The 14,833-nt window shown below is 41.7% G+C and overlaps 1 protein-coding gene across 1 annotated transcript; it reads left to right on the top strand.

Moving 5' to 3' along the window:
• The first annotated feature begins 293 nt into the window (after positions 1-293).
• LOC144010920 (uncharacterized) lies at positions 294-13,998 on the top strand. Its single transcript, XM_077511442.1, has 10 exons — positions 294-319; positions 513-548; positions 619-658; positions 8,321-8,421; positions 8,476-8,667; positions 8,813-9,087; positions 9,129-9,315; positions 9,492-9,525; positions 9,634-10,769; positions 11,470-13,998. Exons 1-9 carry the CDS (start codon positions 294-296, stop codon positions 10,690-10,692), a joined length of 1,950 nt encoding a protein of 649 aa, XP_077367568.1. The 3' UTR covers positions 10,693-10,769; positions 11,470-13,998.
• Positions 13,999-14,833: the final 835 nt, after the last annotated feature.

Genomic DNA, 14,833 nt, shown 5'->3' with positions numbered 1-14,833 from the left:
TAAAACTTTTAAAGAAATGCAAATTTGAACTCAGTTCTTCAGTAAAAATTTATGATTTTGGTTGAATTATTTGTAAATTGGCTGTAAATGTTATTGGCAAAGTTTTTGTGCTAAGCTTTTCAATAAAACTTTTGAAGAAATGTAAATTTGTGCTAAGTTCTTCAGTAGAAATTTGAAAGGAATTTTATATGCACAGTTTTTAAGTTAACTTTTTTTTTGTGCGTGTTTTTGGTGACATCTGTAGAACTAAATGGTGTAATCACCTGTGCTTAGGAGGTAGGTAATATCCAATCATGGCTACTTTTATGACCAAACCCAGGTGAGCCATGATTGGCCTACTCCTCTAAGCACAGGTGATGTCATCAGTTGATATCAAGTAGAAAAAGTGATTTTAAGTTTTAAATTGTACATGGAAAATAATCCCTGCTGAAAAAATGATTGAATGAGTTAAGTGCAAATTATGTCAAAAAATATCAAAAGTGTAAGTTGTGCATTTGTGCTTGCTTTTGCAGTGTGGTGGAGGCGGAGCCCAAGGAAAGGAAAAGCAGGTACCAAAACACATGACACTCAGTTCAAATAAAGAACATCAATGCTAATCATTTTCTTTTTTGTTTGCAGAAGACAGGTGGAGGGATTCCACAACAAGAAGAACCACCAAGTGGCCCAAAAGATAATGATCCATCCACTTGAGAACAGCCCCCCAACTCCCCTTTCCATTGGTGGTGTTCTTGGGCTAACAAACCTAGACTGAAAGTAAAAAAAAAAAAGGGGCCTGAATGTTCAGTATTGCCAGCTGTTATGAGTTTCCAATTACATACACAAGTCAGTAGGAAGTCAAGCTGTTGATTATAGAACATGTAAAAAAAAAAAAAGACACACTCTTATGGGGGGCAAGTGGTGTTTATGTGAAACTTCACTGTTTGGATGGATAATATTTTGATTTTCAAACTGTAGCAAGATGACACAATAAAAATGTTTTCTGTCAAGCTGATCCATGCAGGATCAGCTTGACATTGGTTGTTTTGTTTTTTTGAGGGGGCAGATGGGTACAATCCATGATTCAGGAAAAAGAAATACACCAAAAACTTTTTACTATAACAGCTGCAGACAATTTAACCAAAAATTATTTAAAAATTTTATTATGGAATGTGGCACAATAAAAAAAAAAAAAAAAATCCTTAACAATTTTACAATGAAACATAGTGAAAAAACTTCGCCAATAAAAATTATGGCCAATTTATATATATATAAAAAAAAAAAAAGAAAATCCATTAAAATTTTCTCAAAATACTTAGCACAACTCGAAAATTGCTATAAAAATCCATTCAAAAAACATTGCCAATGCAACTTACGGCCTAGCTGGTTTTTTTCCCCTTTCCCCAATACGGATTTAGCAAAATGCTTAGCACAACTCGAAAATTGCTTTACAAATTTATTGAAATACTTAGCACAGCTCGAAAATTGCTATAAAAATCCATTCAAAAAACATTGCCAATACAACTTACAGCCTAGTTACTTTTTTCCCCTTTCCCCAATACGGATTTAGCAAAATACTTAGCGCAACTTGAAAATTGCTATAAAAATCCATTCAAAAAACATTGCCAATGCAACTTACGGCCTAGTAAATTTTTTCCCCAATACGGATTTACCAAAATACTCAGCACAGCTTGAAAATTGCTTTACAAATTTATTGCGCTACTTAGCACAACTCGAAAATTGCTATAGAAATCCATTCAAAAAACATTGCCAATACAACTTACGGCCTAGTTAATTTCTTTCCCCAATACGGATTTAACAAAATACTTAACACAAGTTGAAAATTGCTTTACAAATTTATTGAAATACTTAACACAAGTTGAAAATTGCTTTACAAATTTATTGAAATACTTAGCACAGCTCGAAAATTGCTATAAAAATCCATTCAAAAAACATTGCCAATAAAACTTACGGCCTAGTTAATTTTTTCCCCCTTTCCCCAATGCGGATTTAGCAAAATACTTAGCACAGCTTGAAAGTTGCTTTACAAATTTATTTGAATACTTAGCGCAACTCGAAAATTGCTATAAAAATCCATTCAAAAAACATTGCCAATACAACTTACGGCCTAGTTAATTTTTTAAACCCCACATTCAAATTTGCCAAAATGCTTAGCACACCTTGAGATTCCTTTACAAATTTATTGCGCTACTTAGCACAACTCGAAAACTGCTTTGCAAATTTATTGAAGTACTTACCGCAACTCGAAAATTGCTATAAAAATCCATTCAAAAAACATTGCCAATACAACTTACGGCCTAGTTGCTTTTTTTCCCTTTCCCCAATGCGGATTTAGCAAAATACTTAGCACATATTGAAAATTTATTGAAATACTTAGCGCAGCTCAAAAATTGCTATAAAAATCCATTCAAAAAACATTGCCAATACAACTTACGGCCTAGTTGGTTTTTCCCCCAATACGGATTTAACAAAATACTTAGCACACCTTGAGATTCCTTTACAAATTTATTTGAATACTTAGCGCAACTCGAAAATTGCTGTAAAAATCCATTCAAAAAACATTGCCAATACAACTTGCGGCCTAGTTACTTTTTTTCCCCCCTTTCCCCAATGCGGATTTAGCAAAATACTTAGCACAGCTTGAAAGTTGCTTGCAAATTTATTGCGCTACTTAGCGCAACTCGAAAATTGCTATAAAAATCCATTGCCAATACAACTTACGGCCTAGTTAATTTTTCCCCCCTTTCCTCAATGCGGATTTAGCAAAATACTTAGCACAGCTTGAAAGTTGCTTGCAAATTTATTGAAGTACTTAGGACAACTTGAAAATTGCTTTGCAAATTTATTGCGCTACTTAGCACAACTCGAAAACTGCTTTGCAAATTTATTGAAGTACTTACCGCAACTCGAAAATTGCTATAAAAATCCATTCAAAAAACATTGCCAATACAACTTACGGCCTAGTTGGTTTTTCCCCCAATACGGATTTAACAAAATACTTAGCACAGCTTGAAAATGGCTTTACAAATTTATTTGAATACTTAGCGCAACTCAAAAATTGCTATGAAAATCCATTCAAAAAACATTGCCAATACAACTTACGGCCTAGTTACTTTTTTTCCCCAATGCGGATTTAGCAAAATACTTACCACATATTGAAAATTGCTTTACAAATTTATTGCGCTACTTAGCGCAACTCGAAAATTGCTATAAAAATCCATTGCCAATACAACTTACGGCCTAGTTAATTTTTCCCCCCTTTCCTCAATGCGGATTTAGCAAAATACTTAGCACAACTTGAAAATTGCTTTACAAATTTATTGCGCTACTTAGCGCAACTCGAAAATTGCTATAAAAATCCATTCAAAAAACATTGCCAATACACCTTACGGCCTAGCTAATTTTTTCCCCCTTTCCCCAATGCGGATTTAGCAAAATACTTAGCACAACTCGAAAATTGCTTTACAAATTTATTGAAATACTTAGCACAACTCAAAAATTGCTATAAAAATCCATTCAAAAAACATTGCCAATACAACTTACGGCCTAGTTAATTTTTCCCCAATGCGGATTTAGCAAAATACTTAGCACAGCTTAAAAATTGCTTTACAAATTTATTGAAATACTTAGCACAACTTGAAAATTGCTTTACAAATTTATTGCGCTACTTAGCACAACTCGAAAACTGCTTTGCAAATTTATTGAAGTACTTACCGCAACTCGAAAATTGCTATAAAAATCCATTCAAAAAACATTGCGAATACAACTTACGTCCTAGCTAATTTTTTTTTCTTTCCCCAATGCGGATTTAGCAAAACACTTAGCACAGATTGAAAATTTATTGAAATACTTAGCGCAACTCAAAAATTGCTATAAAAATCCATTGCCAATACAACTTACGGCCTAGTTAATTTTTTTCCCCCCTTTCCCCAATGCGGATTTAGCAAAATACTTAGCACATATTGAAAATTGCTTTACAAATTTATTGCGCTACTTAGCACAACTCGAAAATTGCTATAAAAATCCATTGCCAATACAACTTACGGCCTAGTTAATTTTTTCCCCCCCTTTCCCCAATGCGGATTTAGCAAAATACTTAGCACATATTGAAAATTGCTTTACAAATTTATTGCGCTACTTAGCACAACTCGAAAATTGCTATAAAAATCCATTGCCAATACAACTTACGGCCTAGTTAATTTTTCCCCCCTTTCCCCAATGCGGATTTAGCAAAATACTTAGCACATATTGAAAATTGCTTTACAAATTTATTGCGCTACTTAGCACAACTCGAAAATTGCTATAAAAATCCATTGCCAATACAACTTACGGCCTAGTTAATTTTTCCCCCCTTTCCCCAATGCGGATTTAGCAAAATACTTAGCACAACTTGAAAATTACTTTACAAATTTATTGCACTACTTAGCGCAACTCAAAAATTGCTATAAAAATCCATTCAAAAAACATTGCCAATACACCTTACGGCCTAGCTAATTTTTTCCCCCTTTCCCCAATGCGGATTTAGCAAAATACTTAGCACAGCTTAAAAATTGCTTACAAAGTTATTGAAATACTTAGCACAACTCGAAAATTGCTTTACAAATTTATTGAAATACTTAGCGCAACTCAAAAATTGCTTTACAAATTTACCAAAATACTTAGCGCAGCTCGAAAATTGCTTTACAAATTTATTGCGCTACTTAGCACAACTCAAAAATTGCTTTACAAATTTATTGAAATACTTAGCACAACTTGAAAATTACTTTACAAATTTATTGCGCTACTTAGCGCAACTCAAAAATTGCTATAAAAATCCATTCAAAAAACATTGCCAATGCACCTTACGGCCTAGCTAATTTTTTCCCCCTTTCCCCAATGCGGATTTAGCAAAATACTTAGCACAGCTTAAAAATTGCTTACAAAGTTATTGAAATACTTAGCACAACTCGAAAATTGCTTTACAAATTTATTGAAATACTTAGCGCAACTCAAAAATTGCTTTACAAATTTACCAAAATACTTAGCGCAGCTCGAAAATTGCTTTACAAATTTATTGCGCTACTTAGCACAACTCAAAAATTGCTTTACAAATTTATTGAAATACTTAGCACAACTTGAAAATTGCTTTACAAATTTATTGAAATACTTAGCACAACTTGAAAATTGCTTTACAAATTTATTGAAATACTTAGCGCAACTCGAAAATTGCTATAAAAGTCCATTCAAAAAACATTGCCAATACAACTTACGGCCTAGTTAATTTTTTCCCCCTTTCCCCAATACGGATTTAGCAAAATACTTAGCGCAACTTGAAAATTGCTTTGCAAATTTATTGAAATGCTTAGCGCAACTCGAAAATTGCTATAAAAATCCATTCAAAAAACATTGCCAATACAACTTGCAGCCTAGTTAATTTTTTAAACCCCCCACATTCAAATTTGCCAAAATACTTAGCACACCTTGAGATTCCTTTAAAAATAATTCCAAAAAACATTGCGAATACAACTTACGTCCTAGTTAATTTTTTAAACCCCACATTCAAATTTGCCAAAATGCTTAGCACACCTTGAGATTCCTTTACAAATTTATTGAAATACTTAGCGCAACTCGAAAATTGCTATAAAAATCCATTCAAAAAACATTGCCAATACAACTTACGGCCTAGTTAATTTTTCCCCAATGCGGATTTAGCAAAATACTTAGCACAGCTTGAAAGTTGCTTACAAATTTGTTGAAATACTTAGCACAACTTGAAAATTGCTTTACAAATTTATTGAAATACTTAGCGCAACTCAAAAATTGCTATAAAAATCCATTCAAAAAACATTGCCAATACAACTTACGGCCTAGTTGGTTTTTTTCCCCTTTCCCCAATACGGATTTAGCAAAATACTTAACGCAACTTGAAAATTGCTATAAAAATCCATTGCCAATGCAACTTACGGCCTAGTTAATTTTTTCCCCAATACAGATTTACCAAAATACTTAGCACAGCTTGAAAATTGCTTTACAAATTTATTGAAATACTTAGCGCAACTCGAAAATTGCTATAAAAATCCATTCAAAAAACATTGCCAATACAACTTACGGCCTAGTTAATTTTTTCCCCCTTTCCCCAATGCGGATTTAGCAAAATACTTAGCACAGCTTGAAAGTTGCTTATAAATTTATTGAAATGCTTAGCACAACTTGAAAATTGCTTTACAAATTTATTGCGCAACTCGAAAATTGCTATTAAAATCCATTCAAAAAACATTGCCAATACACCTTACGGCCTAGTTAATTTTTTTTTTGCTTTCCCCAATACGTATTTATCAAAATACTTAGCACAGCTCGAAAATTGCTATAAAAATCCATTCAAAAAACATTGCCAATACAACTTACGGCCTAGTTAATTTTTTTCCCCTTTCCCCAATGCGGATTTAGCAAAATACTTAGCACAGCTTGAAAATTGCTTACAAATTTATTGCGCTACTTAGCACAACTCGAAAATTGCTATAAAAATCCATTGCCAATACAACTTACGGCCTAGTTAATTTTTCCCCAATGCGGATTTAGCAAAATACTTAGCACAGCTTAAAAATTGCTTTACAAATTTATTGAAATACTTAGCACAACTTGAAAATTGCTTTACAAATTTATTGCGCTACTTAGCACAACTCGAAAACTGCTTTGCAAATTTATTGAAGTACTTACCGCAACTCGAAAATTGCTATAAAAATCCATTCAAAAAACATTGCGAATACAACTTACGTCCTAGCTAATTTTTTTTTCTTTCCCCAATGCGGATTTAGCAAAACACTTAGCACAGATTGAAAATTTATTGAAATACTTAGCGCAACTCAAAAATTGCTATAAAAATCCATTGCCAATACAACTTACGGCCTAGTTAATTTTTTTCCCCCCTTTCCCCAATGCGGATTTAGCAAAATACTTAGCACATATTGAAAATTGCTTTACAAATTTATTGCGCTACTTAGCACAACTCGAAAATTGCTATAAAAATCCATTGCCAATACAACTTACGGCCTAGTTAATTTTTTTCCCCCCTTTCCCCAATGCGGATTTAGCAAAATACTTAGCACATATTGAAAATTGCTTTACAAATTTATTGCGCTACTTAGCACAACTCGAAAATTGCTATAAAAATCCATTGCCAATACAACTTACGGCCTAGTTAATTTTTCCCCCCTTTCCCCAATGCGGATTTAGCAAAATACTTAGCACATATTGAAAATTGCTTTACAAATTTATTGCGCTACTTAGCACAACTCGAAAATTGCTATAAAAATCCATTGCCAATACAACTTACGGCCTAGTTAATTTTTTTTTTGCTTTCCCCAATACGTATTTATCAAAATACTTAGCACAGCTCGAAAATTGCTATAAAAATCCATTCAAAAAACATTGCCAATACAACTTACGGCCTAGTTAATTTTTTTCCCCTTTCCCCAATGCGGATTTAGCAAAATACTTAGCACAGCTTGAAAATTGCTTACAAATTTATTGAAATACTTAGCACAACTTGAAAATTGCTTTACAAATTTATTGAAATACTTAGCACAGCTCGAAAATTGCTATAAAAATCCATTCAAAAAACATTGCCAATACAACTTACGGCCTAGTTATTTTTTTCCCCCCCAATACAGATTTAGCACAACTGGAAAATTGCTTTACAAATTTATTGAAATACTTAGCACAGCTCAGAAATTACTATAAGAATCCATTCTAAAAACATTGCCAATACAACTTACAGCCTAGTTATTTTTTCCCCCTTTTCCCAATACAGATTTAACAAACTACTTAGCGCAACTCAAAAATTGCTTTGCAATACTTACCACAGCTCAAAATTTGCTATAAAAGTCTTTCAAAAAAACTGTACCATTGCAATTTATAGCCTAATTATTAAAAAAAAACGCCGTAGACCAAAAATTGCTGTGCAAATTTCAATTATTAATGCACATCAAATTTATTAGAATACTGAAAGCAAAAACTGTGCTAAGAAAAATCACAAACAATTTGTTAAAAGAAAAACCATTACAACTTCTAAAACCTTAAAGATTTTCCAATACAACTCAATGCAAAAACTTGTACAGTAAAATTTACACATAAATCAAAACTGACTTCCTATTTAACAGACAAAAACAATTCCCAGCTACATTCAGAGGTCTTTGCCTATTACATTTGTGGCCACCTTACCAAAAAATTCCGTTTTGACCAATAACTTTGTACAAAAAAAAAAGCCCAATAGTAACATTTACTATAAAATTTATAACGCTAAGAAATTGATTCAAACACTTGCCACTATTGCTGATTTCCACAGCATGTCCAGGTCACTCACACAGTACTGCACCCAGCTGGCTTCCAGGTCACTACTACAAGAGCTAGCACCCACTACTACATCCAGCTGTCTTCCAATAGCTGGTACCCACAACCTCCAGATCACTAGTACAGCTGGCTTCCAAGTCGCTGCTACAGCAAGCACCTGATTGGCTTCCACATCACTGCTACAGTAGCTAGCACCCACAACTCCAGCTGGTTTCCAGGTCCTGCTACAGTAGCTTGCGCCCAAAACCTCCAGACCACTAGTACAGCCAGCACCCACGACCACCAGGTCACTGCTACAGGAGCTAGCGCCCACAACCACTACTACATCCAGCTGGCTTCCAGGTCACTGCTACAGTAGCTAGCACCCAAAACCTCCAGACCACTAGTACAGCCAGCGCCCACGACCACTGCTACAGCCAGCTCCTGGCTGGCTTCCACATCACTGCTACAGGAGCTAGCGCCCACGACTACAGCCATCCCCCACCAGGTCACTGCTCCATAAGCTAGCGCCCACAACCACCACTACTACAGCGGGCTTCCAGGTCACTGCTACAGTAGCTAGTGCCCACAACTACAGCCAGCACCTGGTTGGCTTCCACGTCACTGCTACAGTAGCTAGCACCCACCAGACCACTACTACATCCAGCTGGCTTCCAGGTCCTGCTACATTAGCTAGCGCCCACGACCACTGCTACAGCCAGCACCTGGCTGGCTTCCACGTCACTGCTACAGTAGCTAGCGCCCACAACCACCAGGCCACTGGTACAACCAGCACCTGACTGGCTTTCAGATCACTGCTACAGTGGCTAGCGCCCACGACTACAGCCAGCAGGCCACTGCTCCAGAAGCTAGCACCCAAAACCTCCAGCCCACGACCACCAGGTCACTGCTACAATGGCTAGCACCCACGACCACTAGTGCCGCCAACTCCCACAACCACCATACCACTCCTACAGCCGGCACCTGGCTGGCTTCCACGTCACTGCTCCAGTAGCTAGCGCCCACAACCACCAGGTCGCTGCTACAGTAGCTAGCGCCCACAACTACAGCCAGCACCACCAGGCCACTGCTCCAGAAGCTAGCGCCCACCAGGTCACTGCTACAGTGGCTAGCACCCACGACCACTAGTGCCGCCAACTCCCACGACCACCATACCACTCCTACAGCCGGCACCTGGCTGGCTTCCACGTCACTGCTCCAGTAGCTAGCGCCCACAACCACCAGGTCGCTGCTACAGTAGCTAGCGCCCACAACTACAGCCAGCACCACCAGGCCACTGCTCCAGAAGCTAGCACCCACGACCACTAGTGCCGCCAACTCCCACGACCACCATACCACTCCTACAGCCGGCACCTGGCTGGCTTCCACGTCACTGCTCCAGTAGCTAGCACCCACAACCACCAGGTCGCTGCTACAGTAGCTAGCGCCCACAACTACAGCCAGCACCACCAGGCCACTGCTCCAGAAGCTAGCACCCACAACCTCCAGATCACTAGTACAGCCAGCGCCCACCAGGTCACTGCTACAGCCAGCTCCTGGCTGGCTTCCACATCACTGCTACAGGAGCTAGCACCCACGACTACAGCCACCAGGTCACTGCTCCAGAAGCTAGCGCCCACAACCACCAGACCACTACTGCATCCAGCTGGCTTCCAGGTCACTGCTACAGTAGCTAGTGCCCACGACTACAGCCGGCACCTGGCTGGCTTCCACGTCACTGCTCCAGTAGCTAGCACCCACAACCACCAGGTCGCTGCTACAGTAGCTAGCGCCCACAACTACAGCCAGCACCACCAGGCCACTGCTCCAGAAGCTAGCACCCACAACCTCCAGATCACTAGTACAGCCAGCGCCCACCAGGTCACTGCTACAGCCAGCTCCTGGCTGGCTTCCACATCACTGCTACAGGAGCTAGCACCCACGACTACAGCCACCAGGTCACTGCTCCAGAAGCTAGCGCCCACAACCACCAGACCACTACTGCATCCAGCTGGCTTCCAGGTCACTGCTACAGTAGCTAGTGCCCACGACTACAGCCGGCACCTGGTTGGCTTCCACGTCACTGCTACAGTAGCTAGCACCCACAACCACCAGACCACTACTACATCCAGCTGGCTTCCAGGTCCTGCTCCAGAAGCTAGCGCCCAAAACCTCCAGCCCACTAGTACAGCCAGCGCCCACGACCACTGCTACAGCCGGCACCTGGCTGGCTTCCACGTCACTGCTCCAGTAGCTAGCGCCCACAACCACCAGGCCACTAGTGCCGCCAACTCCCACGACCACCAGGTCACTGCTACAGGAGCTAGCGCCCACCATACCACTCCTACAGCCGGCACCTGGCTGGCTTCCACGTCACTGCTCCAGTAGCTAGCGCCCACAACCACCAGGCCACTACTACAGCCAGCACCTGGTTGGCTTTCAGGTCACTGCTACAGTAGCTAGCGCCCACAACCACCAGGCCACTGGTACAACCAGCACCTGGCTGGCTTTCAGGTCACTGCTACAGGAGCTAGCGCCCACGACTACAGCCAGCACCTACCAGTTCACTGCTCCAGGAGCTCGAGCCCACGACCACTGCTACAACCAGCTCCTGGCTGGCTTCCACATCACTGCTACAGTAGCTAGCGCCCACAACCACCATACCACTACTACAGCCAGCACCTGGCTGGCTTCCACGTCACTGCTCCAGTAGCTAGCGCCCACAACCACCAGGCCACTACTACAGCCAGCACCTGGCTGGCTTTCAGGTCGCTGCTACAGTAGCTAGCGCCCACAACCACCAGGCCACTGGTACAGCCAGCACCTGGCTGGCTTTCAGGTCACTGCTACAGTGGCTAGCGCCCACGACTACAGGCCACTGCTCCAGAAGCTAGCGCCCAAAACCTCCAGCCCACTAGTACAGCCAGCTCCCACGACCACCATACCACTGCTACAGCCGGCACCTGGTTGGCTTCCACGTCACTGCTACAGTAGCTAGCACCCACAACCACCAGACCACTACTACATCCAGCTGGCTTCCAGGTCCTGCTCCAGAAGCTAGCGCCCAAAACCTCCAGCCCACTAGTACAGCCAGCACCCACGACCACTGCTACAGCCGGCACCTGGCTGGCTTCCACGTCACTGCTCCAGTAGCTAGCGCCCACAACCACCAGGCCACTAGTGCCGCCAACTCCCACGACCACCAGGTCACTGCTACAGGAGCTAGCGCCCACCATACCACTCCTACAGCCGGCACCTGGCTGGCTTCCACGTCACTGCTCCAGTAGCTAGCGCCCACAACCACCAGGCCACTACTACAGCCAGCACCTGGTTGGCTTTCAGGTCACTGCTACAGTAGCTAGCGCCCACAACCACCAGGCCACTGGTACAACCAGCACCTGGCTGGCTTTCAGGTCACTGCTACAGTAGCTAGCGCCCACGACTACAGCCAGCACCGACCAGTTCACTGCTCCAGGAGCTCGAGCCCACGACCACTGCTACAACCAGCTCCTGGCTGGCTTCCACATCACTGCTACAGTAGCTAGCGCCCACAACCACCATGCTACAGCCGGCACCTGGCTGGCTTCCACGTCACTGCTCCAGTAGCTAGCGCCCACAACCACCAGGCCACTACTACAGCCAGCACCTGGCTGGCTTTCAGGTCGCTGCTACAGTAGCTAGCGCCCACAACCACCAGGCCACTGGTACAGCCAGCACCTGGCTGGCTTTCAGGTCACTGCTACAGTGGCGACCACCAGGTCGCTGCTACAGGAGCTAGCGCCCACGACTACAGCCAGCAGGCCACTGCTCCAGAAGCTAGCGCCCAAAACCTCCAGCCCACTAGTACAGCCAACTCCCACAACCACCAGGTCACTGCTACAGGAGCTAGCGCCCACGACCACCATACCACTGCTACAGCCGGCACCTGGCTGGCTTTCAGGTCACTGCTCCAGTAGCTAGCGCCCGCAACCACCAGGCCACTACTACAGCCAGCACCTGGCTGGCTTTCAGGTCACTGCTACAGTAGCTAGCGCCCACAACCACCAGGCCACTGGTACAGCCAGCACCTGGCTGGCTTTCAGGTCACTGCTACAGGAGCTAGCGCCCACGACTACAGCCAGCACCCACCATGTCACTGCTGCAGGAGCTAGCACCCACCACCACCAGGTCACTGCTACAACCAGCTCCTGGCTGGCTTCCACATCACTGCTACAGTAGCTAGCGCCCACAACCACCAGGCCACTACTGCTCCAGTACCAAGTTGCCACAACACTGAAACTGGGCCAAAGAATGAGAGTACACTTACAAAAAAAAGATGAAGCTGAGGAAATGAACCCTTGTGTTCATTCTTCAACTTTAATAAATCTGGTGGACCCGCAGTCGGTTTGGCATATCCAAACAATTCTTTTTAGATATTCAAAAGGTGTTGACTTTCATATGAACAGCACACATTGGTTTTATCCACTGACCTGTTCGATGCATCCATTTTCTACGACTTACGCGGGGGCAAGCAGCTTTAGCATACAAACCCAGACTTCCCTCTCCCCAGCAGGAACCCAAGATGTTTGTTTCTAGGCAAGCCGAAAGTCTATCCAGCGTGTCCGGGACCTCCTGCCAGTAAGACGTGCCCCAAACACCTCTCCAGGGAGGCGCCCTAACCAGATGCCCAAGCTATCTCGGCTGAATTCCTCACCTCATCCAAGGGAGAACCCAGACACCCTACAAAGGATTTTTTTTTTTTTACCACATATCTGGAAACTTCTTTCACTCGCGATCCACGGGTGACGATCCGGATGTAAACAGTGTCAACCTTTCAGCTCCACAGACCCATGAAAGATTTGTTGGAGCTTATTTGTGGAACTCATTTTTATTAAAAACATGCAAAACAAGACAATCAGTACAAATGAAGCAAAAATGTTTTGCAGCTCATTTTTATTCATTTGATTTCTGACATTTCTCTTCCAGGTCAAGTTTACGCAAATTGCCAACATACAGTTCAATTGTTTTCATCAACCTGTATGAAGAACAAGTGTCGGGAGTTTTACTGTGCTCTCTTTTCCTTAAGCTTGTTGTAAATATTTCCTTGTCCAACTTGACTCCACAGACTTTGCAGTGCTTATTACTGCTGGTCACAGCCTAGAAGAAAATAAAAAGTCATGTTACTGACATTTCATTGAAGACAAATTGTCAGACATTTTTGCTACATCGCACTTACTTGGGTCTTGTTGGGTGGGTGAGACGTCAGCATTCGGTTCCAGAGTTGAAACGGAGCCGCAAAGTAGACATGTAAAACCCGTTGCCTTCCTCCAAAGATGAGTGCAATCAGGGCTGACAGCTATAGAGATTCTTAGTAGTACTCCTTTTTTTTTTTTTTTTTTTTTTTTATAAAGTACATGTACTGACAATGTGTTCGATTCGATGTCCACATTTCCCGACATGCAAAGTTCACAAACGGCAACTGATGTCAACACAAAAAATGTGTAGCTTTCTTGGTGTTTTCAATTTGCCTTCAGGATTTTAATCGTTTTAATTGTGGGGGCGTGGCACGTATTTCCAAAGCGTTTATGGTGGGGAAAATAACTTAAAAAAGGATAATTGCCCCATTTTCAGCAGTAAATAGTCACTATTTTGCCCAGAATTATTTTCGATTACTCCATTATTCATGTACAATTAAGACCCCTTGCACCGTTTGCTGTCAGCTGAAGATGACATCACCTGTGCTGGGGAAGTAGGTAACACGGCTCACCTGTTTTCTGGGTTTGGTCAGCAAATTGAGCCATGATTGCCTACTTACACCTCGGCACAGGTGATGTCTTCGGTTGACAGCAAGTGGAAAAAAAAAAAAGTATTCATTGTACAATGAAAAATCAAGTGATCAAATGAATTCTGGGGGCAAAATTTTAGCTTTTTCCCTACTGAAAATGACTATGGGTCAAGTGTCCCTTTAAAAACAGACTGCGGCAGGCAACATTTCATTCAATGTGGTGACTTCATTTCAGCTCAAACAGCATTTGATGGATTGAAGCACCACAGTGGTATTAGTTTTATTGGCTAGTTTTCAATTTTGCCTCGGTTTCAGTCCGCTTTCGATCGCGCTTGTTAGTCTTTAGCATAGTCAAACATTCTGTTTTTATTTACCACATTTATAGTTGCCTATATGTCCAAGAAGATGTTTCCACCTGGTTACAGACAGGGCGAACATTTGTTTTGTCAACTGATCATGTCGGGCATTTTCAGATCTAAAGCTATTTCACATAAAATTATCTTTTGGATGAAAAGCACCTCCACACACAATTAGGGTGGCCATGCTATAAGCTAATAAGTTACCAGTCATATTAGCATTGTTGGGTTTTAGCTATTATTTTCTTCCCCTCCATGTTGCACTCACTAGCTATAGATTTGAAACGGGGCGTGTCAACTGTGTATCACATGACAGTGGTAGATTAGCTTGAGCCGATGTTTTGTCCATATGTTTTAGCCCATTTTTTTTTTTTAAATGAAGTGTCCCATCATTAGTCAACGAAAATGC

The sequence above is a fragment of the Festucalex cinctus genome, chromosome 21 (genome assembly GCF_051991245.1).
Source record: "Festucalex cinctus isolate MCC-2025b chromosome 21, RoL_Fcin_1.0, whole genome shotgun sequence".
In the NCBI taxonomy this organism is placed as follows: Eukaryota; Metazoa; Chordata; class Actinopteri; order Syngnathiformes; family Syngnathidae; genus Festucalex; species Festucalex cinctus.
Note: the sequence above shows the minus strand (reverse complement) of the source record. Positions and strands in the feature narration are given on the sequence as shown.

What these genes read in the sequence shown, in the direction of transcription:
- LOC144010920 (XM_077511442.1), top strand. Translation starts at nt 294, where the DNA reads ATGGCTACTTTTATGACCAAACCCAG. An exon ending in TACATCCAGCTGGCTTCCAG is followed by an intron (nt 8,668 to 8,812) that starts GTCACTGCTACA and finishes ATCCCCCACCAG; the next exon opens with GTCACTGCTCCATAAGCTAG. An exon ending in GCTTCCACGTCACTGCTCCA is followed by an intron (nt 9,316 to 9,491) that starts GTAGCTAGCGCC and finishes CCACTCCTACAG; the next exon opens with CCGGCACCTGGCTGGCTTCC.